Source organism: Urocampus carinirostris, chromosome 3, assembly GCF_059441175.1.
Source record: "Urocampus carinirostris isolate Australia breed hairy pipefish chromosome 3, RoL_Ucar_1.0, whole genome shotgun sequence".
In the NCBI taxonomy this organism is placed as follows: domain Eukaryota; kingdom Metazoa; phylum Chordata; class Actinopteri; order Syngnathiformes; family Syngnathidae; genus Urocampus; species Urocampus carinirostris.
The window spans coordinates 61,269,113-61,296,322 of NC_142351.1; the positions used below are offsets into that span (position 1 = coordinate 61,269,113).

A 27,210-nucleotide genomic window follows, 5' to 3' on the forward strand; every position below is an offset into this window, starting at 1 on the left:
TTAATCCTTTTTGGTGGGATGGCGTTTGGACTCTACTTGAAGAAGGTCTTAGGCCTGACTGGTACAAGTAGCCAAATGTGCCAGGCACACCAGGGTCACAGGGCAGGATTTATTAAATTAATTACATTAAGGGAACATGTAGGTGGGGGAGACGAGTCCGCAGGGAGTTTTCTGAATCTGAAGAACGTGGGTGGCGGTGATGGGGCGAACATCAGGCTGGAGACCGTTTTTTTGACATGGAGGGAACCTTCCGGCCCTGGTTGCTTGTCTGCAGTAGCCTTGACTGAAGGCGGCTGCAGCTGGTCAAGGTATAAGGCTGGCTCACGAATGAGGAGGAGGAGTGACGTGGATTTTGGGAGGGGCATGGCACAACAGCAGGCCTTTTCCTACTTTCACCATTTTCATGCTTCACAAACAAATAGAAAGGAAGAAAAAAACAGTGGACACATGCATGACGTCAGTCTCCGGAATCCCCCCTTGACCCCTCGCTATATAAATGCGGACCATTTACATTTACATTTGTTCCGCCCCGGATATCCATCCATTATCCATTATTTGCACCGCTTATCCTCGCGGGGGTGCTTGCAGCTATCTTCGGGCAGTGGGCAGGAGACACCCTGAACTGGTTGCCAGCCAGTCGCAGGGCACACAGGGACAGACAATTTGCTCGCTCATTCATACCTAGGGACAATTTGAATTGGCCAACTAACCTGATATGCATGTTTTTGGAGGAAACCAGAGTGCCCGGAGGAAACCCACGCAAGCACAGGGAGAACATGCAAACTCCACACAGGAGGTTTGATCTCATGACCTCAGAACTGTGCCGCCGTGCTGCCCTCTGCCCTGAATAGCTTTGCTTAAAATTAAGATACAAAGCAGATAAATGTAGTGGGAAATAAAGCATTAGGTCTTTTTGCACTTTGTTGGGCATTGTTATCACTTACTTAAATGAGACACACTCCACATTTAAGGAGTGGCTAATATTAAATCCAATTCAATAGCAAACAGCCGTTTGGTCGCATTTGGCGGCAGGGTTTGATTACCAACCCCTTAGAAGAACGAGGGGTTTCATTAGTAGTAATGTATACTATCTATCTATCTATCTACCTTGGTCATATCCCTTATGAGGAGTGACCGACAGCAAGACAAACACATACAATAACAGAGAAAATAAAAGGAAACAATGGCAAAAAAACACACCCAAAAATTTTTGGACCATGGCCAACCCAAATGCCCAAACACCCAAACAAGTTAGACACCTCGGCATCTAAGTTGGGCATGCTTTTGTCCCTCCAGATGAAACGGGACACAAGAAAGCGGCCATGCCACTCAGGTCAGGGTGACACAACACACTCTTTTGTTCAACAGCAGGGCCCGACAGCTTTCACTGGTTTACCCCTGCCGCATCATACAGAACGCGTCTAAATATCTCACTATCTTTTTACAACACCTCTCCACTCATTCCCATCACCAACAAGAGCTCTAGTTTCCACTACATTTAGACTTCTTTCCTGCAGTGCACTCATAACACCATCCATCCATGTCAATCGTGGCCTTCCTCTTGGTCTCCTTCTATTGACTTCTGCTCTGTAGATCCTCTTCAACATTCGCTCCTCATCCATCCTCTCCATGTGTCCAAACCAGCCGAGTACTCTCTTATCAACACGCTTGCTCAGTTCCACGACTACTCCAGTTCTGCCTCTCACAATTTCATTTCTCAATCTATCCAATCTTGTCACTCCTAACATACTCCTCAAACACTTTATCTCAAAAACATTTAATTTCCAGTCGGCACAATCACACTCTCATACAGTCCCCTCTTAACATCCATACTCATACTCTTGTTGCTCAACACTCTCCTCAGAGCCCCCAAAACCTTGCTTCTTTGATTCACTCTGTGCAATACCTCGCGTTCCATTCCACCAACTGCAGCCACATCACAACCCAAGTACCTAACGCTTTCAACTTCTTCCAGCACCTGCCCATGCAACCTTATTTCTAACACTGTAGCAATGAATTATTTAAAATAAGTGAGTAAAAATATCTGAAATTATATAGTAGTGCTCTTCATTGTGTTAAGGCCAGCTCAATAAATATGAAATATTAGAAAGTGGGAAGATTATTCTATTTTAAGCCCGTTCACAATAAATAACTGGGAATAAAATAACCATATCTTACCTTTGAATCTCACCAGGAAGTAGGACACCTTGTTCATGAAAACCCCGCCCCTCCCTAGCAAAGTACCCACTGGCATTCTGTCCCGATATTGTGATGCATTCAAAGACAGCACATGCAGTCTGAACTCTCAAAAACAACTCCAAAAAGCGTTTGACATCTAATACTTTAGAATTCAATCAATCAAATTAACTTCATTTAATAAACGCTAATTGTCTCCCTATCACAATTTAGGGGTTTTGAAGCAAAATATGTTGATTCTGTTTTTTTTTTTGTAAGGAATTGTGATTTCAATTTTAAAAGGACAACATTTAAATTAGGCTTCACCACCAGTCAATGAGGACTTTTCAATTTCAAATACAACCAAGCAAAGTTTTTATATAAAAAAACTCAAATCTGGAATCACACGCTGTTGCCGCAGGATGAACATTTGTTTGGCCGCTTTTATTAGCAGGTGGGAATGTTTTTTTTTATTCCTTTACCTAAATCCTCCTGTTAGTGAACTCAATCCTTTTCTCTTCAATTTCCCTCTTCATTGCCTGTTGTGTTCTTCTCAGGTTAGACATAGAAACTCCTTGTGTGTGCTTTTTAGCTTCACCTTTGTTGTCTACCTGCAAGCCTTCTGTGCTCATTGCTGTGACTCACCAACTTTTCTGTCAGGATTTTACTCAAGAATCCGATCAGGCTGACAGTGAAAGTGAAGAAGATGGCGGGGAAGAGTTCGATGAGAGTGACGAGGATGACAGTGCGATGGAGAAAATTGAGGAAGAGCTACAAGATGTTAGAAAACTGTCCAAAGATTTTGTTGCTGGTGAGGCGACACCAGGAGAAGTGCCCGAGTTTGTTGACACAACACCAAAAGTCAATGAAGCTGATACCTCAATGGAGGAAAGGACGTTTACTGATGCCCAACCTGCCAATGGAACGGCGGACGCTGTCTCAAAGAGCCAATCGGAATCTTCCAAAAAAAAGGTGAGGAGTTTTTGTCTGCCTTTTAATTTTGTTTCAGGCATCATTTGTTTGTATGCAATAAGACCTCCGGGATTGGACATTACTTAGTTCTAAAGTGAAATTGCCATTCAGCGGGGGATAGAAACCAATCCTAGCCTCCAGTACCCTATTTAGTAAGTAAAACTTGTTAGTAGCATTGCAACTAATGATTTTTTTAAGAATTGGTCAAATATTGTTGGGGATTTTCATTGATGAAGCAGATTTTTTAAACACCTTTTGATTTCCTCTTCTTTATTCCATTGATGTTTTAGACTGATAGAAAAATAGTGCCCATAACAACAGAAGTTACTTTTATTTTATAAAATGGTCTGAAGGGCCCCTCTGCTGTACCAAGGTGCTACTACAAGTTTTTGCAGGTATAGGAGGAAATGAACAGCAAAATGTGGTCTCGAGTCACCCTCTGCTGGATCAAAATGTTACTACATGCATCTCCCTTCAACGTCACAACAAAATTCAATGCACTTTTATCTACATTCAACTAACGTGCTCATAAATCGCGCAACACTATGAATCAATGATGACAATTTTAACTTGAAAAACACCTGTAAGTCACTGATATGTTTGTGTATCTGCAAAATACATGATTAACACAGGATTTCTTCTTTTAATGGTCATGGAGATTTTTGAAAGTGGCTGTGAAAGTCCTTTAAATAGTGCTCGAATTTGGCCATTAAAAAGATGATCAAACCCTGGTTTAGAGTTGGAAAACGTCTTCTTGCTTGCTTCTTGTTTTCCAGCTGTCAATCTTCAGACGTCTGTCGAGTTCAAGTTCCCAGAATCCCCAGACGCAGACTCCATCTCAATCACAAGTCCGCAGCACCGACACTCAAATAAACCCAACAAGACGACAGTCTTCCGGAGCGTGTAATCTCCTCTAAGATCGAATGTCTACAACAGGGATGTCAAACTCAGTTTGACTTTGCGGCCGGATACAGACTTTCTGTTCTGAAGGGCCACACCGGTCAAAGAATGTAAACTCTAGGTTTTTAGCTTACCTTAGTTTTTCAGTATTAGGCTTTAACAATCGACCTACATTAGTAAACGACCCTACATATTATCATCATGGAAGACAAGGGATCGTTTCCAAAAACAACACATTTATTCACAAACAATGGATAAAAAATATGTTTATGTTTGGCATTGAATGTGTGAACTGGTTTATTTTAGGAGTTGAGTGAATCCAGTTTTACACCTTACAAACTCAACACTGCACTTTAGCGGTCACTGAGAGTATTTGGTTTGCATTTAAAAAAATCATGACTTTTGATAGAAATGACAGAGAGCAGGGGTGTCAAAATTGTTTTCATTGAGGGCCACATCAGCTAATAGCTGCCTTCAAAGGGCCTAATGTAACTTATAAATGCAATGGAAAGGTATGTAAAATAGATGTATATTTTCATTGTCGAACAACTCTGAATTGATTACTCATTCAAGTGCCCAAAATTACAGTTGCATTGAACAAAAATGTAGCCACACACAGAGGTATATAATATGTCAGTACCTCACAAAATATAATACAAATGACAAAATCTTGGAAGTTTTTGGGACAATTTCTTTATTTCATGAATTGACCTTTATAAATAAACAACTGTTGTGAAGTGACGTTGAGTCAACACTTTGATGTAACCAATTATTTTTTTTAGACGCTCAGACATTTTAAGATCCACACAAAATGATGTGGTGGGCCATATTTGTCCTTTGGGTCATTCGTTTGACACATGTGAACTAGAGCCTTACTTTTTTTTTGACACACTCTGAAATTGGCAGGATTGGATCCATCCAAGCTGTATATTTGACATGCCTGGTCTACATGGTGTGTTGGTGTGTGTTTGTATAATATAGTGTCATGGCATTTTCTTTCGATTGTGTGGCACATTTGCACTTTAATATGAGTTTGCATATGATTACTGAAGTTTTATTCGGCAATATTTGTATGGATTTTCTTAACTGTTCTTATGATAGGCAATATCAGTGAAAGTGAAATAGCAACTTGTCACACTAAACGCTCTGATGACTGTTTCATATTATTTGTCATTTTCATTTAATTATGGGATATCAGGAAAGCATTTTGATAGAAATCTGAATAAATACCAAAAGTGTCAGTAAACCTGTCTGATTTCATGACAGTTCATCAACCAAATGCGAGATAGTACTGTATTTTGTTATCAGTGTTGGGCACATCAGTGTAAAAAAAATAGTCAGTCACTCACCACTTCTTCTAAAAAGCAACTAAACAACTGAATTACTCTACAGTCACCAATAAGTAACTAGTTACCAGGGAAAGTAATTATTTCTGAATTTTTTTGAGCAAATACGAAACACCGTGGTGACATATTGGACCGGAATTTACTTGTGAGATGGGAATTCCAACTATATTTAGAAAACCGGGTTTTTGGGCTCTGGTCACAAAAAAGAAGCATCTCTTACTGGTCCCTAATTATTCTTCGTGCTATTTTTGCAGTTTTAATCCCTACATGGCCAATTATTATGTACCATTATGCAGGGTATAACTTAAAAAATGGGCGGGGTGGTATAAATGAAAGAAAATACAACAAAGGAAAAAGATAAAATTCAAGTCATGTTTATTATTATAGCCCTTAATCACAAGGAGTCTCAAAGGGCTGCAAAGACCACAGACTATTGCAAACTGCAAACTATTATTATTAAATTCTTCTTATTATTAGACCATCCCCTGATCTAAAACTTAAATGAGGGCAAGTCAAGTCATTCAAGTCAAGTCATTTTTATTTGTATAGCCCTTAATCACAAAGAGTCTCTAAGGGCAAGGAAAAACTCAAAAACCTCAGCATGAGGAAAAGGAAGAAACCTTGAGAAGGGACCCGCACATGAGGTAATCCCCCTTTCAGGATGACCAGGGTGCAACGGATGTTGTTTTTGCAAACAATAAAATTAAAAAATATATTAAAAAATTGTAATATGAATTAAATAAGATAAAAAGGATGACCAGGTTGCAAAAGATGTAGCATTAACAAACAATACACATATATTGTCAACATGAAATATAGGTCATTCATAAACTACAGAATAGAAGTGTGGTTTAAGCTTCGATTTAAACAGTTCCACTTGCAGATCGAATCTCAAGAAAAAGGATAAACCTTACATTTCTATATAAACAGATGAACACTGAAAAACGCAGGAAACAAATTAAAATAGTTATAAATCTACCAAAACAGCAGCACGGCGGCGCAGTGGTTGCTATTCAGGTGCAATCGACATTTCGTTTTGTGTACATTGTTACACAGAATGACAATACAAGGAAATTATTATTATTATTATTATACCCACAAAAGACTGAAATGACAAGCATAAATTAACACTTACACCCACCATTTCCTTCTACCTAGGCACAGCTCTAAGGTCTTAGGAACCTCCTGTGTGGGTTCAAATCCAGCTACCGGACTTCCTGTGCGGAGTTTGTATGTTCTCCCCGTGCTTGCGTGGGTTTCCTCCCACATTCCAAAGACATGCATTTCAGGTGGATTGGCCGGTCCAAATTGTCCCTAGGTGTGAATGAGCGAGCGAGTTGTCTGTCCCTGTGTGCCCTGCGATTGGCTGCAACCAGTTCAGGGTGTCCCCTGCCCACTGCCCGATGATTGCTAGGATGGGCTCCAGCACCCCCTACTGAGGATAAGCGGTGCAGCTAATGAGATGAGATCTACCAAAACAATATGGAATACAAAACAATTAACTTTTTTTTGCTCAACATTTTTCAAGTCAACAACAAAGAATCCCTGAAAAAAATCATATTGACGAATCACATGAGAAAAAGGGGTCTCAGAGGGAACAAGCTGTTGATTGGCTGGGAGCCGGCTCACTTTGTTCCAAGAGCTGGTTCATAGAGACGTTTTGTTTGCGAACGAAGGAATCGGTTGCCGCACCAATGTCAACAGCACTGTCAAATATACATACCTGTCAACCTGTACGTTTTTGCCGTACAAAGTGCGTTTATTAAGCATTTTAAGACGTGTACGACGTACAAGAAAATCTGTACGGAAAACGCAAATTTGTCAATTATGGGTACCATCCGGTAAACACCGACTTTCACCAAACGGCAAATCAAGTCAAACGAGTTCGAGTTGTGTCGTCTGTTTTTAGAGAACCGGCTTTTTCGGCTCAACTCATTAAAGAGAGCTGGCTCTAAAACGGCTCACTTGCTTTGATGCATTATCTTAGGAATTATTATGTTGTATAAAGAAGTTAAGAAAAAAAGGAAGTAAAAAAGAAAAAAATGAAAAAAGACAGGTTTGTGATTATCCCTCAGTATATTACCAACAATAATTTAATGCAGAAAATGAATTAATAATTGTAATAAGATGTAATGTATTATTCTACTTAATTATATTTGCGTGTATTTTTTCCTTCTACAGTGAACGTCCAAGCTACTTAATTTTTGAATTTTTTTAAAAATAATAAACCTCATTCATCTCGAGCAACTCAGGATCTCACAACAAAACGTTAATTAACAATTTATATGATATAACGTAACACATGTACAATATAACATGTTAAACTACATAAATAAACACGTTTGAAAAAGAAATATGGTGTAGGATTATTTTGTAAGGGAAAATACGACAGTTTGTAAGGGCATGGAGCCCTGGAGGTGGACAGGTATGAATATAGGGCTCGCAATTTTCCCTCATTCGCCTTTTCTTTCCCCCTTTTAGTAAATACTATATTCTAATCGCTGTCTAACTACATGGTAGTTGTTATTTTTAGTGGGTAAATGATCAGAAAAGGCGCGACGTAAACAACACGGTTTGTGGGGCACGCCGCCGTTGCCTTTCTGCAGCCAAAGTATGCATTCTGTAGTATGTAGTCTGTACACCCCTTCTAGTCTTGTGATGAAGGGCAAAACAACTTTAATTCAAATAGAAAGATACACATAAAACATGAAATGGATTTATTTCCCTGGCATATTATTGAGATTCTTAATACGGTTGTGTTTTATGTTTTTTGTGCAATAGTTTTCCGAGATTCTGCCTGCTATAACAGCCGGGGTGAAAAGCTCATTTTAGTTCAGGGGCCACTTGGTAGAAAAAACATTTTTACTGAGACCCAGCTAGTAAATTAATGGCATAAAAAGTGTGCCTTAGCTGGAGGGCCGGGGATCTTTTTGGAGGCTTGCAATACAATTATGATTTAGGGATGTAAAATTTGATTATAAAAAACTTTGTTAAGGTTCTTTTTCTGCTCAATATTGTTTTTTCTTCACTAAGATGTAATCTCTTGTAGTGTTTTCAGACTGTGCATTTGCAAAAAAAAAACAACTATTTAATTAATGTTCACTATTGCGTTTTTGGAGGTCTCCTTAAAAAGGTAAACGTGGAATATTTTTTTCAATTACTTATGCATTTAAAATGCCCAACTGAGTTGATAAAAACCTTTACAAAAAAAATCCCATCATGCCATTCTGCTTTTATCTGACTTTAAGCAACGCTGTTCTGAAACACGCAACACATTAGGTAGAAGGAATTGGTGGGTGTGAAAGTTAATTTATGCTTGTCATTTCAGTCTTTTGTGGGTATAGCATGAAAATGGTGAAAGTAAGAAAAGGAGAGTTTCAAATTCAGTCCAAACTCCACCCCAAAGCCCAAAAAGATGAAAAAAAGAAGAGTTGATTTGAACGCATCTGAAAAATGTGCATACTGGATGAATAGGCTGCGATAATGACTTTAAACCATGAGATGGTGACAGAATAACAGTTTTAAATTCCAGACAACACCTATGTTACAGGAAAACCCATGCAGACTGGAAAGTGGCAAAATAGCGTAGAAACACTAATTGAAAATTGAAAGATTTAAAAGTCTTTCTGCTTTTTATTTTTTCATGACATTTTTTAGAACAATATTCCCTGAATGTGGGAACTTTGCTGCTAGATTCCACACCCAGTTGTTTTTTTTTGTTTTGTTTTGTATTGTATTTTTAGTATTGCTTAGAACAGCACTTCCATGACTTTTATTTTATTTTTTAAACAATATAATTCATTCAATAAAACAATGGGATGGGTTTCCTCAATGTTCTCTGGTGGATTAATGGTAGTCAGCAAATACCGCTACAGTGGGTGAATTGCAGTGGCTATATTTAAAACTGCAGGGCATTGTGGCTCATTTTTCTCTCGTTCTTCTCTCAACATTATCTCGCGGGTCACACAAAATGATGTGCCATGGCACATTTGCCCCGCGGGCCATGAGTTTGACTCTTGTCAAGTGTTTTCAGGCCTACCACCGTTAGGGGGCGCTCTATTTTCTCCTTCTCCTTTTTTCCTTATCATTCTCCATCCTTTCCTTCTTCTCCTTCTTCTCCTTCTCCTTCCTCTCCTGCACCCTCCTGGTCATGTTGTGCACTCGCTTCTGTGAGCGTGCAATGAAGCGTGGTCTGGCCCTGCGGAGGGCTTCCTGCGCCAAATTCAATTAAATTGGTCTCCTCAGATAAACTCATCCAATCAAATTGTTCTCCCCATGAAAACTCATTCAATCAAATTATTCTCCTAAGAAGAACTCCTTCCTCTCACATCACCCTACCATAATTAACCCGAGTGTGATTCTTGATTCAGGGTTTTATCAAAAATATCTTCCTGATTTGGTAAACTTTTGACTTTTGGGAAAACTATGGATGGTCAAAGTACCATATAATGACAATAAATGTAAACAAAGTATGACCGACAAAAGAAATGTAGTTTTATTTTGTGCCAGATTTGCCCCCATTGTCCTGTTGTGTGTTTGTATGTAAATTATATAGCGACAATAGAAGATTGGATTTGGCTACATGGAGTGGTCTGTGGTCGGGAGTTGCAGTGCCCGAGTTGGCTGTAAGAGACCCAAGGAAAGCAGACCAAATGAAACCAGATGTTTATCCCATCTTGTTGGTATTTTTTGGGGGTACCTTGACACAAAACCTGGAGGCCAAAAGTACTTGAAAATCGGTTCAGCCTTTTCAGGGCCTATTAGGCACATACAAACACACACACACAAATTAAGATGTGTGTATATATATATATATATATATATATATATATATATATATATATATATATACATATATATATATACGTATATATATTTTTTTATAAATATGTATATACAGGGTTGGGTAGGGATACTTTAAGTTGATTACTTTCAATTACTTTTGGATTACTCCAATACCAAATATGCTAATAAAAGACAAAAGAAACTAAATATGAATAAAATTACTACATTTTGTGCAGGCTCGGGGAGTAACGGAATACATGGAACGGCAAAAATGATGTTGGCAAGCTGTTTGGATTTATTTTCATTTTGTTTCTGACGCATTTTATGTTAGTTTTGCCGGAGATCAAAGAGATTAAAGCCAGGAGAGAAAGCTTACCACGTGTTGTGAGTCATAATTTTATTCATATTTAGTTTCTTTTGTCTTTTATTAGCATATTTGGTTTTGGAGTAATCCAAAAGTAATTGAAAGTAATCAAGTTAAAGTAACCCTACCCAACCCTGTATATATATATATATATATATATATATATATATATATATATATATATATATATATATACACATATATGGACTTTTGCACCGAGCGGTTGTGTGCTAACCACCCAGCCGCCGTCTTGCATTTATGTATTTATTCTATATATCAAGATGTTTATCAAATGTCGTGCAAACAAACTTCAGAGCTAGCCCCAGTGCATTCCGAGTGTTTCGATTCATATGATCAAATATTGTTCTTAAAAAAGGGACATAATACTGTATTTTTATTTGCTTATAGTATGTTTTTCAAATGTAAATAGTTTCCTATTTTAAATGGTTTATATATAGGCAAATTAAATAAAACACATACATGTACATCTGCATGTGAATATTCGCAAATTCAAATATAATTTTATTGGATAGGTCTTATTTTTTTCTTGTGTATTGCCGATGTATCAAATCCAAGACTTTTAGCAGATACAAAAACATCCCATAAATCTTTCCTGGCTTGGCCCCTCTGCCAAATTCTTCAACTCAATGTAAGCTGCGGCTGGGAAAGTTTGCTGACTTCCAGAGTAGAATGATGCGTTTGCTTTCAAAAGTCTCCATGTTAGATTTAAGCTTTGTTTTTTGTAGCGCGTTAGAATATCCCTCTTCGCCCCATGACACTCGAATAACATTCAAATGATGGAATACGTCTGTTTGGTACTTCATAGCATATAATGAAAATATTTTTGGACAAATTCATTATTGAAATCGCCTCACCTGGAGAGAAACGATGTGACATGATTGTTGAAGGTTAGATGTGGCCGGTGCATGCTCGACACCAGGCTGATCCCGGTTGGGAAGGTTGCTTTGAGCTTGTATGCATCCTCCTCTGCCCGTCGCCGCTGCTTAAGCAGAGACAATCATATCGTTTGACAGCTGCAACAATTAGTCGAGGTAGCTGAAAAAAAATCGATCATTGAAATAGTCGACAGTGAATATTGTTGACGACTATCGGTACCAGACACTTTTTTTCAACAGAGTGCGGCATCTTTTTGTGAATACAATCTATGATGAAATTCACGTGCAATAGCGTCTGGAGCGGTAACATAAATTGCGATGTCAACATCGAGCACACGTACCAAAACTAAAGTTTGGAACCATTCTAGCCTGGATACGGTTATAAAGACTACTTGCTAAGTTTGCAAAGCAGACTTTGTGTATCATGTCACATGCCAGAAACGGAGACAGGACCCAGTAGCGTTCATTTACTCAGTTTTATTGATAAAGAGGGAGAGCAGTGCTTGCTTCCACGGTCCGATGATCGAGGGACACGGGTAGCAGATGGCTAGAACGTGGAAGTGGCAATTCCGTGTCGAGCGAGGATAATCGTAGACAGCAGGGATACTGGTCACTAGCCGGGACGGGAGAGCAAGGGCGGTATCGACTTCAGAAAAGAGGTCGGCAACAGCTTTCAGGCAGGAAACGGGGCAAAACAGGTCGGAGGTCGGGATGGCAGATCAGGGCAGAAACGGGTCGGTAACAGGTATCAGGCAGGAGAAAATAGGGCAGGAAAATGTCGTACGGTATGAGCTTGCCTAGCTGGGAGCATAGGTTCGCAAACGGTCTGACGTCTTCCTCTTGGAAGACGCGGGTTTAAAAGGAGTCTTTGACCCAATCAGCGTTCAGGGCTGTTGGCGCCAATTGGGCAGTGACAGGTGCCCTGAATCAGCAATCATGACATATCATTGCATTGGCTTGGTGACTCAGGAACATTTAAAGTAAATAGCGTAATATTTTAACTAGACGACACTTTATTATCTTAGGCAAAAGTAAACCAGTGCCAAATGAGCACAGTGCACAAATCAGCAAGATTCCAGGCAAACATGGTGGCGACTAGTATACATGGATTTTGATTTCTAAAAGATAATGCACATTTCTTGACCTATGAATAATTATAAAACTAAACATTGGTGGGATGGTTCATGTATATTTTGCCCATTACTCAAATCGATGTTTTTTTTTTTAGAATGAGGGTTTTATTGTACCACTAGGGGGCACTAAGTATTAAACACTATCTTCTAAAAAAAACACATCAGACAGTTGTATGAAATGAAACCTGACGAGCCTCAGTAAAACGTAAGTAACGTTCAAGCCAATATGCTTTTGATGAGATGCGTTGTACATTTTATACGCGTATATTTGGCTAGAAAAGAGAGATTGAGCGTTATGCCAGATTGTGCCTGAAAACAAACTTGAAATATGATGCACCCTGTCCGAAGAACAAAAATAAGTTGTTAAAACATAAACGTCAGATGTTAAAAGCGTTCAAATTCAAACTATCAAGATTCTATAAGTACCTTTGTTAGACTTTTCAGTTGAATACCGAATACTACATCATAAAATGCACATAATATTTGTTTTGTTTACTGTTCTACCGCTGCTATTGAGCCTGCTCTTGGTTTACTTCGAGTACAAAAGTTGACTTGATTTTGATTGACTATTTATTTGCCTGTCCCTAAAAAAAATGGACCAATGTCTAATTATGGATTCATGTCTACTCACCGAGCACCACACTTACATGTTTTTACATACCCATCCATCCATTATCTGCACCACTTATTCTCACTCGGGTCCGGTGGGTGCTGGAGCCTATCCTGACTATCTTGGGGCCGTGGGAAGGGGAAACTCTGAACTGGTTGCCAGCCAGTCACAGGGCAGACAACCAATCACAAGCTCACTCATACCTAGGGACAATTTGTAATCGCCAAATGACCTACCACAAATGTTTTTGGAATGTGGGATAAACCAGAGTGCGCGAGGAAACCTATGCAGACACAGGGAGAACATGCAAACCCTGCAGGCTGGTGGCTGGATTTGAACCCATGACCTCAGAACTGTGCCGCGCTCACGCTAACCACTGACCCACCATTCCGCGGGTGGCTGGCTCCTCTCGCGTCGTAGGGACACCATTTAATGTGGTGTGTCTTGAGCAAGTACAGCCTGGTGGCGCCTATCCCTCTTCAGTCCAACAAATGTTTCCACCATGTCTCGAACTGGGGACCTTTTGCATGTTAAGTCAGGTTAATGTGTTAATCACTGCACTAACTTACAGAGCTTATGCTATATGTCCAAGTGTCCTTGGGCAAGACACTGAATCCCTAATGCCCCCGATAGCTGGTAGTTGCCTTGCATGGCTGACGCTGCTATCGGTTTGTTAATGTGTAAAAGGTGCTCTGGGAGGTCTTTATTTAGAAAAGCGCTATATAAATGCAGACCATTTACATTTATTTACATTTACATTTAGCTGTCTTTACATGGTGCATTTTCATTTGATTATAGTACAAATACACGGTATGTTCAATGAAATATAATTTTTTCATGGTACCCTTTTCTCTTGTGTTTATGATGATTTTCCTTATGATTGAATAAACTACATGCTTAATCTCAGAAGAAAAAGAAAAAAACGTTTCCATTAATTAGACTAATCTTAAGGTTGGCAACCCGCGGCTCCCCGGCGCATTTTTAAAAATGTTTAGAAATTGAAAAAGATTTCTCCTCCACTTGTTTTCTTCGCTCCCGTGTTTCCTGTGTTGTGACTCCAACTTGGAACATAGCGTAGCACAAGCTCTGCCCCTTTTAAAAGGGCAGCATCACAATAAGACTCAACCGCTCGTTACTGCCTCAACACAGAAGTCATATTAAACAGGTAGGAATACAATTCTGACATTGGCACTGATTCGTAACAAAGTAGCTGTTTTTATAAAGTGATTATTGTCATTATATACTTGGAACGACACTTAGGGATATTTTTTCAATTTTTCATTTATTTGTGTTTTGTTGCTCAGGCCTGAGGATGGGTCCGTTGATTTGGTATAAAAAGAGAAGGAAGTAGAGGCTACTACATTTTACCCATACACTGAGTTGTGACAGAAAATAAAACTTAAATTTTATTTATTTTATTTTATTTAGCTTTTCAAAGGGTTGCGGTTTTATTTTTAAAAATGCATGCTGTGTTTTATTGCACTCTTTTTGTTGCCCAGATAAGAGGCACAGTATGCACGTTCCTTTTTTATTCTCAGAATCCTCAAACTAAAAAATTTGATTCCTTTATTGCAGTTTTTAAAATTTTGTCATATCAATGAAACACACTGTAATTTATCAATATTGTAATGAGGTGGTACACCCTAACGCCTTAGGGTGTACCACCTCATGTATCCTACAACAGAGTAGTCATGTGGTGCATCATTCTCAGGATGTGTTACATCCAACAGAGTAATAAGATAATAAGCTAATATAGATACATACAGGATTATTTTCATTCATTATAGGGTTCATGTAAGTGTTTTTTTTTCTGTCCAATATGGCTCTTTGAACATTTTGGGTTGCTGACCCCCTGAACTAATCGTTTCAGTGATCGGTGACTAGTTGACTATTAAAATAGTGGTTAATTGCAGCCATATTTAAGGTGCGACTGCATACAGTCGTTCCGTAACTCCACAGGACGTGCCGCGATATCGAATTCATTCAACAACTCTTCAGGCCAAAACAGGTCGGAGTGCTTGCAACATTTTCAGGTGACAGTGAGCAAAATCAATGTTTAATAAGGCCCGGAAGTAAACATTACATTTGAGGAATAATGATACCTGAATATCCCTGCGGGGAGGCGGCAGACTCCACCTCTGATGGTTTCTTCTTACTGAGTTGCCTTTGTAGTTTGATGTTGGCGATAATGGCTGCTGCATTCAAGGCCAGGACTTCCTCGGGAGAATGGTTCGAGTCTGCAGAGCAAGTAAAGATCATTTAAATTAATAAAAAAATCTGTTTTTTTTTTTATTTTCAGGCCCTGTTCAGTTATGTAAATTATTGGGGTAGATGTAAAGACATTCAATGCGTTTTTTAGTAGGCTTCAATCTGTTTTAGGCACACGCTTGGTAAGACCAATGCTAATATACAACAGAAAACACCATGAGTACACATCAGCAGTTGACAATTACACATCATTGTCAAATATTTTTTCTGCCAAGAAAACCTATACAATTGTTTTCTGGTTGGTATTTGATTTGCTTAGTTTGCCTGTTTCTTTATTTTGTATTAGACTCTTGCGAAAATATTGCATAGGAAGCCGGTTCATTATTTTGATTATTTTTCCTCTATGTTTTTTGTTATTTTGACTATTTTGCACTGTTTACCTCATCTGCTGATAATGTTGCTGTTCTTTGATTTGCAAACCATTTAGGGCGGATCTGCTTTTGTAACATGAGAGATTTAAAAAAAAAGGCTCAAGGGAGAGGTTTTTGAACAGATTTTGAATTCGGCATTGGGAGTTTTTTATTCGTACAGTCCTCTCCTGTTCTCTTTTCATGTTCAAAATTCATTGATTTCTTCTCTCCTTTTTTTTGGTGTCTAAACTATAAAGTTATCAATGTAATAAATTAAATAACAAAAAATAACATTGCAGGTTCATCAGTAAGGCGATACATTAGACACTAAAAAAGAGAGAAGACATCAATGAACTTGCAAGTTAAACAGGAAAGCAAGCCAAAAATTCAGATAAGAAATAAGTTTAAAACCTGTTCTAAAAGCCCTTCCCTAAGCCCTGACTTTTTATTGAATCTCCAAGGTTACAAAAGCAGATCCGCCGTAGAGCGCGCGAGAATCAAAGAACAGCAACATGATTGGTTGATAGTGACAACGATGTAGACTGTACATAGTAGTCAAAACAGTAGGTAACAGTCAGCTATGATAGTCAAAATAATGAACTTGAATCTTGTGCAATCTCCCTCGCAGGTGTCCAATATTAAAAACAGAATATCTTTCTGAAACTATTTGGAAAAATAGGGATAAAACAAAACATAAATATAATTTAAACAGTAATGTTGCAAAAGGTAGTCAAAAATATGAGGAAAAATTCTTTCAAGATAGGATTAAGAAGTAAATAAATATCTTTCTAAGTAAAATGCACTTTTATCCATCCATTATATGCACCGCTTATCCTCAGTCGGGTCGCGGGGGTGCTGGAGCCCAACCCAGGCCATCTTCGGGCAGTGGGCAGGGGACACCCTGAACTGGTTGCCAGCCAGTTGCAGGGCACACAAAGACAGACCACTCACTCGCTCATTCACACCGAGGAACAATTTGTATCGGCCAATAAACCTGAAATGCATGTTTTTTTGAATGTGGGAGGAAACCGGAGTACCCGGAGGAAACCCACCGTAAGCACGGGGAAAACATGCAAACTCCACACAGGAAGGTTCGATCTCATAACCTCAGAACTGTGCCGCACACCCGCTAGCCACTGCGGCGCCGTACTGCCCTAAAATACTCTTGTTTTATAAAAATAATAGTTCAAATAAATACAATTGTAATTCATCTGCCATACACACTGTTATTTTCTTATTTTAGAAAAGTAGAAAAAAATGTAAAATAAGATCCAACATAATTAGAAAAAATACTGAATTTGCTCATTGTTAATATTATTGATCGTAATTTACTAAACAAAATGCAGTAAAATATTACTTAAATAGCAAAACTATCTGATTCATTTTATGGAATGTCCATTTAACTAAACAATAACAAAATAGAATAACAAAAATACTTCTAAAGTATTCAAATTTGAAAGCATCTTTGTACATTGATTTAAAATCCCACATACTCACTAGAGTGACCTTACATAACACAAGCAGTATTCACAGACAATGATTCTTAATATTAGCACATTAGCCAGTCTCTATAATTTTCATTATTCTATGTGCTTTTTAACACTCGTTTTTGGTTGCGTTACACAAAACGGGAAGATCTGGAGGTCAAATAATCCACACTGTCCCTTTAAGTATTATCGTTAAAGGTAACAAATAAATAATTTAAAGTTTTCTATATTTAATAATCCCATCCAACCTATGTGTCACATCTTCTTTATATTAGGGATTTTTTTATGGCCAAAGCTATTTATCTGATGCCATTCTGAAGCATCACGAACACTCCTGCTACTTCGTTTGCATACTCAGAGTTGTTAGTGCTGACTAACATTTTTCCCCCTCAAGGACGCCATCCAGGACTTTCTAGCAGCAATTTTACAATTGGTGGATGTTAAGGAAGAATATTTCAACAGGTATATTAATGACAAAATCAAAAATTAGCTTCTAAGGGCATTTTTCTGGATCGTATTCCAACGGAAGCTGGAGAGGTTGGACAATGCGCTAAAAATTTGTGGTGGGCCGTGAGGACCTGCAACATTGTCTCTGCTGTTATAACAATATCTTAATCATGTGATGTTTTGTCCCTGAATATTTTTTTAATACCAAATTCGCAGCTTACTTTCATTGCTACTCCCTAGTTATGCAGCTTCCGAATGTGTGCTTTCATATTTAAGCATCTAATCAATCACATTTTAGCCATCAGTTGTTGCTAGGCTCAGAAATCTACTTGGAGGCCTTCAAAATGAGATTTGCAGGCCCTGGCCAGTAAAATCAGTCTTGGAGAAAGCAGTTGGTACAGGTCAATTATTTAACCCCCTTAGAAGGAAAGATATCTGAACCACCCCCTTCCCGTCATTGTACTCGTGTTTATACAGTCTTATTTAACTTATATTTCCTTTACAAAAGATACCTACTGATGGGCCTTAGTGTAACCTGCCCCGCAATCACCCTCCCCTCACGCTTTAATTCAGTTTGACGTAGCCGCTCTAAAATGTGATTCAAAATACTTAACCTCATTTACAATGTTATGCTAAAATTACAGCTAAAATCACAAAAGAATTCAAGCCCTGAAGCATTTAGCAGCAATACTGAGCATCATGGGATGGCCGTATTTTTAGACTTTGGCAACCTTTGAACAGGCAACTAAAAAAGAAATTGTAGAAAAGGAGAAGCATGTGAAAACCTACCGGGAGTTTGAATAAGGTTGAGGCAAGGAGTAGAGCTCCACCTGCCGCTGAGCGCTTCCTGGTGGTCCTTCCTTGGGGTTTCCTGAAATTTTTCCTGAGGGAGCCCCAAGCTCCATTTCCTGACAGCTGGTCTTTTAGGTTCTTGTTCAGAACCTGCACCAGACCCCCCATCTTGTACCAGGGATTTTGTCATATCTGTTTCAGGATGCTTCCACGTTCTGTTTTTCTCGCCACCAGTCATGAACCAGTTCCTGAATGGGGTTCCTGGATTATAAGTTTCCTGATGCTCGGTCACTTTGATAATGGTCGCCTTTCTTGGGAGGATCACGGGCGGAGTGTTGACTCTGGTCGTGGTTTGCTCAGTTACTTTGACGATGGTTGCCCTTCTGGGGTCCATGGGATCTTCAGACCAAGAAGTGGGTGGCTTGTCTGATGTGGTGAGACTCGCCGAGCGGTTGAGTTTACAGCTGGAGATGGTGATAGATGAAAATCCGACCTTGGAATCAGGGATAAGGGTTGTCTTTGCAGACGTGGTCTGGATGTGTGACGATTGCAGGCTGTGGCGTCTATGCGGCGTCTCAGCTGGGCTAGACCTCAATCTGCTGCGATCCAAGGCCTCGCACTCAGGGGAGGTTGGTGGCGGACTACAGAGAATGTGTTTCTTTTCTACTTTGCTTGGGACCCGGTAGCAGCCTGAGAGTGGAGTATTTAAAGAGGAAATTGTATTTGTGACACAAAATGTGGAACAACACGTACATACCTGGGTCAGATCGTCCATTTTCAGTACATTTTGGGTGTTCTTCCACCCTAGTTCTTGTGACAAAAGAGGACTCTATTTGTGGGTTTGAAGGGATTACTGTGGAGGGTCGAGCCCAAGACAGTCTGTTGCTATTCCAGCTACTTCTCAGCGCTTTCCAGATTCCAGGTTTTTTCTGCCAGTTAGCGGTCCAGCTTTGTTTGGGTAAGACCTATAGGGGAGATCAGATTGGATGTTTCAAACATTTTGAGGCAAAGCACATTAATTCCATCCCCCGAAAAATCTGGAGACACTGTACCAGTTAAATATGTTGGAAAATGAAACTCTCCACAGCGGGTTGAATTTTTCAATTTTGAACGTACCGTAATTTCCGGACTGTAGCCTACACTTGTCTATAAGCCGCATGTCTCCACGTTGATATTTACAAAATAAGATGGTACTCAGAAGGAGTTTTCAAATTTTTAATAATAACACAGTATAAGGCACAGAGACACAGCAACTCAAATAACACAGCAAAAAATACAGCAGCAACACAGCCCTCAGGCACAGCACGCTTGACTACGTCGCAAGGGTGATCTTTCTATTGGGCAATATTGATTGTTGGGTCTGTAGGGGAGAGTGTGAGTTGACTCGCGTGTAATACCAAAGTATGGTTTTCTCCCTCAAGTACTCCCAAAGGAAGACTATGGGTTTAACCATAGGTCTACTAAACAGAGGAGTTGCAATGGTGGAAACATGTTTTGATTCATTTCTGGATTTCGAATCCTCCTGCCCCAGGTAAGCTGCAGGTTTGCCCATTGAGCCTCAGTTTATGGAATGAGGGTAACATAAATGACAAGGGTTTAGGCCTTCCGTTTCTGTGTAACCGCCAATCTATCGTGCTCTAATCATGATAAGTTTAGGCTTTCCGTAAGAAAGCGGCCATGGCGTCTAATAACAAACAAACAAACAAACAAAAATCAGCAACACAAGTAACTGTTGGAGTAGACAATGTGTCTCGTTCCGTTCATCTCCTGGAATTTAGAGGGAATATTTGAATGAAAAAACAAGAGCAGTTCAGATGAGGACTTTTATTACAAAGTTACAAAATAAAAATCCACAGAGTACAAAATCATCCCTAGACAAGCATCGAGAAAATGGCTCGCCACTGTATATTATAGAATAGGGGCGTAGATTGACAAAAGCTACTAGGAAATGAAACTAAACCGACAAGGGATTTTCCAGGCAAAAGCAAGGGAGGGACATCTGCACAAGAAACCTTTGTCCATTCTGGATCTAACTGGATTTTGCAGGTGTTCTGATACCACTTGCCAATATTGCTGAGAACGTCCTAAATGAATGATCGAAATATTAACATAAAAGTGAATACTTTATACAAATATGTGGATAAGCATAAAATGCATCCACTGTAAAACAACTAAATGAATAATGTGATTACCAAAGTAATTATGTGTTGGTTAAATCAAAAAAACTAATAGATCTATAAAACTCATGCAATGGTGATTGAATAGTGAGTTTAACTGTGGCCTGTGAAGTCCTTCGAGACATTTTGTGATTAAGGGCTAAACAAATAAAAAAACTTGACTTGACAACATATTCAGTGACTCGTTTTAAAAATCCAACACATCCCGGCGTTAACAGGGCTCGTTAAAAAAACACACAAAAATAGCAGCAACAAGAGCAACACCAGAAACACCACGCTAAAAAAATAAAACCGAAAAATGCACACATTAGCAGCATATTTGCCTAAGCTGTAGGCTTGAAATTTTGTGACAAAAGTTGTGCTTATAGTCCGGAAATTATTGTATAAATCGAGTTTTTATTCATTGTTGGCACGTCACATAGATCGGTGGGTTCTTTTATACTGTAATTATTTTTTTCATATACATCTGTGCTATTTTATCTTGTTTTGTGATCTACGGTATTTCCAGAATTATACATCCTCCATCCATCCATCCATCCATCCATTATCTGCACCGCTTATCCTCAGTAGGGTCACGGGGTGCTGGAGCCTATCCCAGCTATCTTTGGGCAGTGGCAGGGGACACACTCAACTGCTTGCCAGCCAATCGCAGAATTTGATGAAACTATCCATTCATCCATTATCTGCACCGCTTATCCTCAGCTGGGTCATGGGGGTGCTGGAGCCCATTCCAGCTACCTTCGGGCAGTGGGCAGGGGACACCCTGAACCGTTTGCCAGCCTGTCGCAGGGCACACAGGGACAGACAATTCGCTCGCTCATTCTCACCCAGGGACAATTTGGACCAGCCAATTAACCTCACATGCATGTTTTTGGAATGTGGGAGGAAACCGGAATGCCCGAAAGGAAACACGCAAGCATGGGGAGAACATGCAAACTCTACACAGGAGGTTCGATCTCATGACCTCAGAACTGTGCGGCACACGCGCTAAGCACTGCGCCTCTGTGCTGCCCATTTCTAGAATTATGTTATGGCAAAATGAGAGAAAATACGGATTATATAGGTCCAAAAAAGGACATTCCCATACTACAAACAATATTTAGAATAAATAAGAACATATCTTTGAAAAGAAAATTAGTCCTATCTGTCATATTACAATATGCAATATATTTAAGTATGTTTTGAAAAGCTTTAGCTTTGATAAATTTAAATGTTATTTTCTTATTTTGTGATCTATTTTAAGAATCGTTTTGAATTATTTATATTATTATTATAGGACCAGCTCGGTAGCCTAGATAGTAGGGCGCCCGCTCCGAGACTGGGAGGGTGCTGGTTCAAGCCTCGGCCGAGTTATACCTAAGACTTACAACATTGGTACTCATTGCCTCCCTGCTTGGCGCTCGGCATTAAGGGTTGGAATTGGGGGGGTTTGGTCACCTAATGACTAAAATGGCTGCGCCCTGTTTGGCTGCGGCTGCATCGACTCGCTACAGTTTAACTGTACGGGTCAGGTGTATCGACATTTCATTCTGTGTGCATGGTTACAAAGAATGACAATAAAAGTAAATTCTATTCTATTCCATTCTATTTAGAATTCTAATTAGAACAATATTAAATATAGAATGACTTTTTTTTATTGATTTCATAACATTTGTAATTGGTCCAAAAAACAACAGAGACTGTTACTTTGCATCACCGGTAAAATTGAGTCCAAACCACAAAGTAGCATTCATTTGAATAATTATCAAAATACATTAACCATACTAAAAATTTCCTTTTTAAAAATGCCTGTAGGTAGAGAAATTAGCATTCATTTTATATATTAAAAGAACCTCAGTTAGAGTGAGCTGACCTAATTGTCAGCCATCTAACAAACTCAAAAAGACTGGGCCAAAAATTAAAAAAAAAAAAAAAAAAAACTATGCTTTTTGGTCACTTTGAGTCAAAGTTGTTAGTATTCTTTCTTGTGCTTTTTAGCAATTATTTTCGGTTGCACTCCACAATATAGCAGGGGTGAGCAAACTATGGCCTACGGGCAATATGCGGCCCGGGCTGTCCAACCGAAAATGTCAAAATACATTGACAACCTATATAAAATACTACTAATAAGAACATGTTTTGGGGCCTTGTGTGGTTAAAACAAAATACTACAAAATACTACAAGATTATTACAAAATTAACTAAAAAAAATAGTGCTTAAAAACAGGGATGTAATGTATTATTTTGCTTTCCTTCTGAAAAGAAAGGAAAAACACTATGGAAATACTACAAAAATACTACTGTAATAATACTATAATTCAAAGATAATACTCAAGAAATATTAAAGCAGAAATATTACAAAGACAAAATCACAGTAATATTACAAACATACTATTGAAATTCTTAAATACTTCTACAGTAATGCTACAAAATACTACAAAAATATTATTTTGTAAAAACTTCAAAAATACTTCTTCAGAAATAATACGAATTATTGCAGTAATAATACAAAAATACTGAAATGATAAGATTACGACAGAAATACTATGAAAATACAGGAGTGATACTGCAACAATAGAACTACAGTAATACTACAAAGATACTACGGATACTACGACATTTATACTGTGGAATATCAACAAAAATATTACAGAAATACTACAAAAAAGGACTGAAGGTACACTAAAGGAAATGGCTGGCACACATGGGCAGCAAAAGTGAGATGGATCAAAAAATTTAGAAAAGTAGGTGGCATGAGACAATAAACACAATTTTACACAAATATTAGGGCAGTTGAACGGCTAATCAGCCAAATATGATGTCACAGCTATTGACGGATAAAAAAACACACTTGACGCCATGCTAATTGGGAAAACTAATTCTTCAGCAAATGTTATTTTCACCGCTGCATGCGAGTCGAAACTACTCTGGCACAAAGTTGCCGTCAAAAAACGAAACGAGTCAAAATTGATTTTTTTTTTGTGGTTTTGGATCCTAAACTAAATTGATGCAGGCCCAGGACATAGGGTTTCACGAAAAACGGCACCTCAACTGTGATTAGGGGGTACCACGTTGGGGACCCCTGATCTAGACTGTCAGGGCCTGTCCTTTGCTTTCAAAAACACACTTGTGTCCAAGTGAGACAGCGCCACCTTGTGTTAAAAAAGGGGCACCCTCGGTTGCTGTCCCTTTTTATTCGAGTGCTTTGGAACATTTTTGATTTCAAATGTTATGTTTGTGTCGAAGATGTTGCCGAGTAAGACTCGTTAGCATCTACTTGTTATGATGGAGCATTTAGCATTTATCCGTTAGCATGTAGCTGCTTGCATGTAGCAGTTAGCTGTTAGCATGACTCGTAAGCATGTAGTCCTCAACATGAAGCTGTTAGCATGACTCGTTAGCATGGTTCTATTATTGTAACTTGTTAGCATGTAGCCTTTAGCATGTCTCGTTAGCGTCTACTCGTTAGGATTCGGGCATTAGCAATACTCATTAGCAGTTAGCATGACTCGTTGGCATGTAGTTGTTAGCAGGACTTGTTATAATCTTATCGTTAGCATGAAGCTGTTAGCATGTATCCGTTAGCTGTTAGCATGACTTATTAGCATCTACATGTTAGCATGTTTACATGCCTTTTGCTCATGGTTCTCATGTGAGTCAGTAACCTGCTTGGGCCACCCCTGGAAACTTCCCTGGTTACCAAGCTTCTCCATTTTAAATGAACGGACCAATTCATTCCGGATGGGACAAAATCGATATTACCCCAGGGACTACGTCTCCAAAAGTTCAGTGATTTCAAGTAACATAAAAAGATTGATACATCCCAGGACTGCAAAATGTGAACATATCAGTGGGAGTAAATCCATTAGTCTAAAAGTTGGGAAGTGGCTTGATAAAGGTTCCAGCTAAAAATTGCAGAATCAAGTCTCCTTTCCTCCCTTTGGAGGTGTTGCCAACTTTAGGGCTAGGACCTTAGCTTGGCCTTTTGGCTGAGAGTAAGTGTCCCGGCTCCTAGGCTTTGTAGCGTATTATGAACTGACTGATAACGGATAATGGATAATGAATAACGAAGATAGAACAATAACCCTTAAAAACCCCAAACCCCATTAGGCAACAAGCTATCACGCAAAATGATCCAAGCTTCAAGTTCCAAATTGTCCGTGGAAACTAGACAAGACAGATATTTTTCCTTCAGCAGACAAACTGATAACTCCTAAACTGAAGGATTTTATACATTTGACTATAAAGGATTTTATACATTTGACTATAAAGGATTTATATGATTGGCTCATAATACAATGAAGATTTTCACTAAGTGGGCTTTAGTTGAATGTACAAGGTCAGGTCAGGTCAGGCTGTTCTAAATACATAATATTTTGTCTAGTTCTGTTGATAACAGGACGCGTGAGTGTGCTGACACAGAATGTTCCAGACATCAAGTCGCTCGTCTATGAGATTGTGAAGCCCACGTTGGGCTTCCTTGGCATGCCCATGGGAGGAGCCAGCACACCAGTATGCGGGGAAAAGATGGCCAATAAGAGAAATCTAAAGGACTTCAAAGAACGCTTCACACAGACTCCAATGCCATTAATTCGCCGTTTTTGATGGAGTACACGTAGTTAAATTGTTAATTAAATTAAATCTGCCCCCGTGTGGAAATGTCGGCTTTTCCCTCAAGAAAGGAGCGTGCATAAATCGTTGGGTGAATGTAGGTTGTGTTTGGTTAATTGAGTCCGATAACTAATTCGAACAATTTGGTAAACGGTACATTTTGATATTTAATTCCAACAAAACCTAAACCTAAACAACCTTTATATATATATATATATATATATATATATATATATATATATATATATATATATATATATATATATATATATATATATATATATATATATATATATACATATATGAAATGTATGTGTGTCCAACATTTGTTTACAATGCGTGCCCGTTTATATTTTTGACCAGCTGCACGCAGTGTTTACAAGGCTACCGTTAGCACTTAGGCTACACAGTTAACAGTTAGCCAAAGCCAAGAAAGTAACAAGATATTTTGCCGACTGAATAAGTAATATGGTCTCGATAGCAACAATCATAAACCTTTAATTTGTCTTACCTGATATGAAGTGATTGCCTTGGTCTAATCTTTTCGCTTTATTGCATTTAACCACAATTTTCTTCTTTTTCTTTGATCTAGAGTGTCTGTTTGGATCCTGAGAAGCTTAATTTTCCGATCACTAACTTTATTTAACACACAACATGAAGATAAGTCTTTTGACCAGCGCAGTGTCCTGTTTTGCCCCCCCCTTTCGCCAGTGACGTAGGATATTAAAACTAGCGTCAAAGCCATCAATTTTGATAATACAAAGCTAAAACTATTTAAACATAGAGTCTCCTGGAGCTTTTGTCTCAAGGCTATGCTCCTCTCACTGGATATGTCACAATGTTTACAAACAAAGTAAAGGATCTATACACTCATATAAACTTGAAGTACCTGTTTTATGACAGGAGAGGGGCATTCGGGTGTCTGCCACGTCTTCCGTTGACTCTTCTCAGTGTGTCCTTCTGCAAAGTGTCAAGGAAAAACAAACGCTTACCCCAAGCACTCCGCCTTCTCCGTCCTCTTTCACGGATACACATTACTGCACACTCACAATGACTACAGTGCCGTGCAAAAATATTGCCCCCCAAGAACTACTTGACATATTGCCATTTTCAGGCTTCAAACTTCCAGATGAAAAACTCTATATGATTTCTAAGAATCAACATTGATACACAATTGCGAAATTAAACAGAATGTATTCAACATTTTATGTAACTATATACAAATAACCAAATAAAAAATGAAAAAGTAGGTGTTGCAAAGGTATTGGCCCCTATTCTGTTATTACTTTGCATAACTTTCTTTTGCTGCAATCACAGCTCTTGGGGTATGTCTTTAAAGGTTTTGCAGATGCAGAAATATTTGCCCATTCTTCCCTGAAAAACAGCTCAAATTCCTCAAGGTTTGACGGTGATCGTTTGTGCACAGCATTTTCCAGATCTTTCCACAAATGCTCTATAGGATTGAGGACTGGAATTTGGCTTGGCCATTCTAAAACCTTTAAATTGTTTTAGGCCATTTCCTTGTAGATTTTGCTTCATGAATAAGGTCGTTGTCCTGTTGGAAGGGGAACCAGCGCCCCATTGTAAGATTTTCTGCCAGAATCGCCCTGTATTTAGCCCCATCCATCATCGCATCAACTCTAACAATCTTATTATGCTTTGATGACGAGAAGCAACCCCAAAGCATGATGTTGCAATCACCATGTTTGACAGTGGGGAAGGTGTTTTCAGAGTGACATTCGGTGTTACGCGAAGGCCAAACTTAATGCCTTGCATTCAGCCTCAAAAGTTCAATTTTGGTCTCATCTGACCAGAGCACCTTGTTTACCATGTTATTTGTGTCTCACACGTGGCTTCTTACAAACACCAAATGTACATTTTTGTAGTATTGTTTCAGAAAGTGCTTTTTTCTTGCCAC

The 27,210-nt window shown here is 38.8% G+C and overlaps 1 protein-coding gene across 1 annotated transcript in view; it reads right to left on the reverse strand.

Annotated features, from left to right (window-relative positions):
- Window positions 1-4,652: 4,652 nt before the first annotated feature.
- Window positions 4,653-27,210, reverse strand: part of LOC148370329 (uncharacterized) — a 31,361-nt gene continuing 8,803 nt past the window's right edge. Inside the window, exons 4-9 of the mRNA XM_088332833.1 lie at window positions 26,182-26,252; window positions 19,283-19,490; window positions 18,523-19,215; window positions 15,284-15,418; window positions 11,418-11,542; window positions 4,653-9,605 (exon numbers count right to left, since the gene is read on the reverse strand). Of these exons, the coding sequence (XP_088188959.1) occupies window positions 9,450-9,605; window positions 11,418-11,542; window positions 15,284-15,418; window positions 18,523-19,215; window positions 19,283-19,490; window positions 26,182-26,252 (1,388 nt within the window). The 3' untranslated portion in view covers window positions 4,653-9,449. The remainder of the gene's footprint in view (window positions 9,606-11,417; window positions 11,543-15,283; window positions 15,419-18,522; window positions 19,216-19,282; window positions 19,491-26,181; window positions 26,253-27,210) is intronic.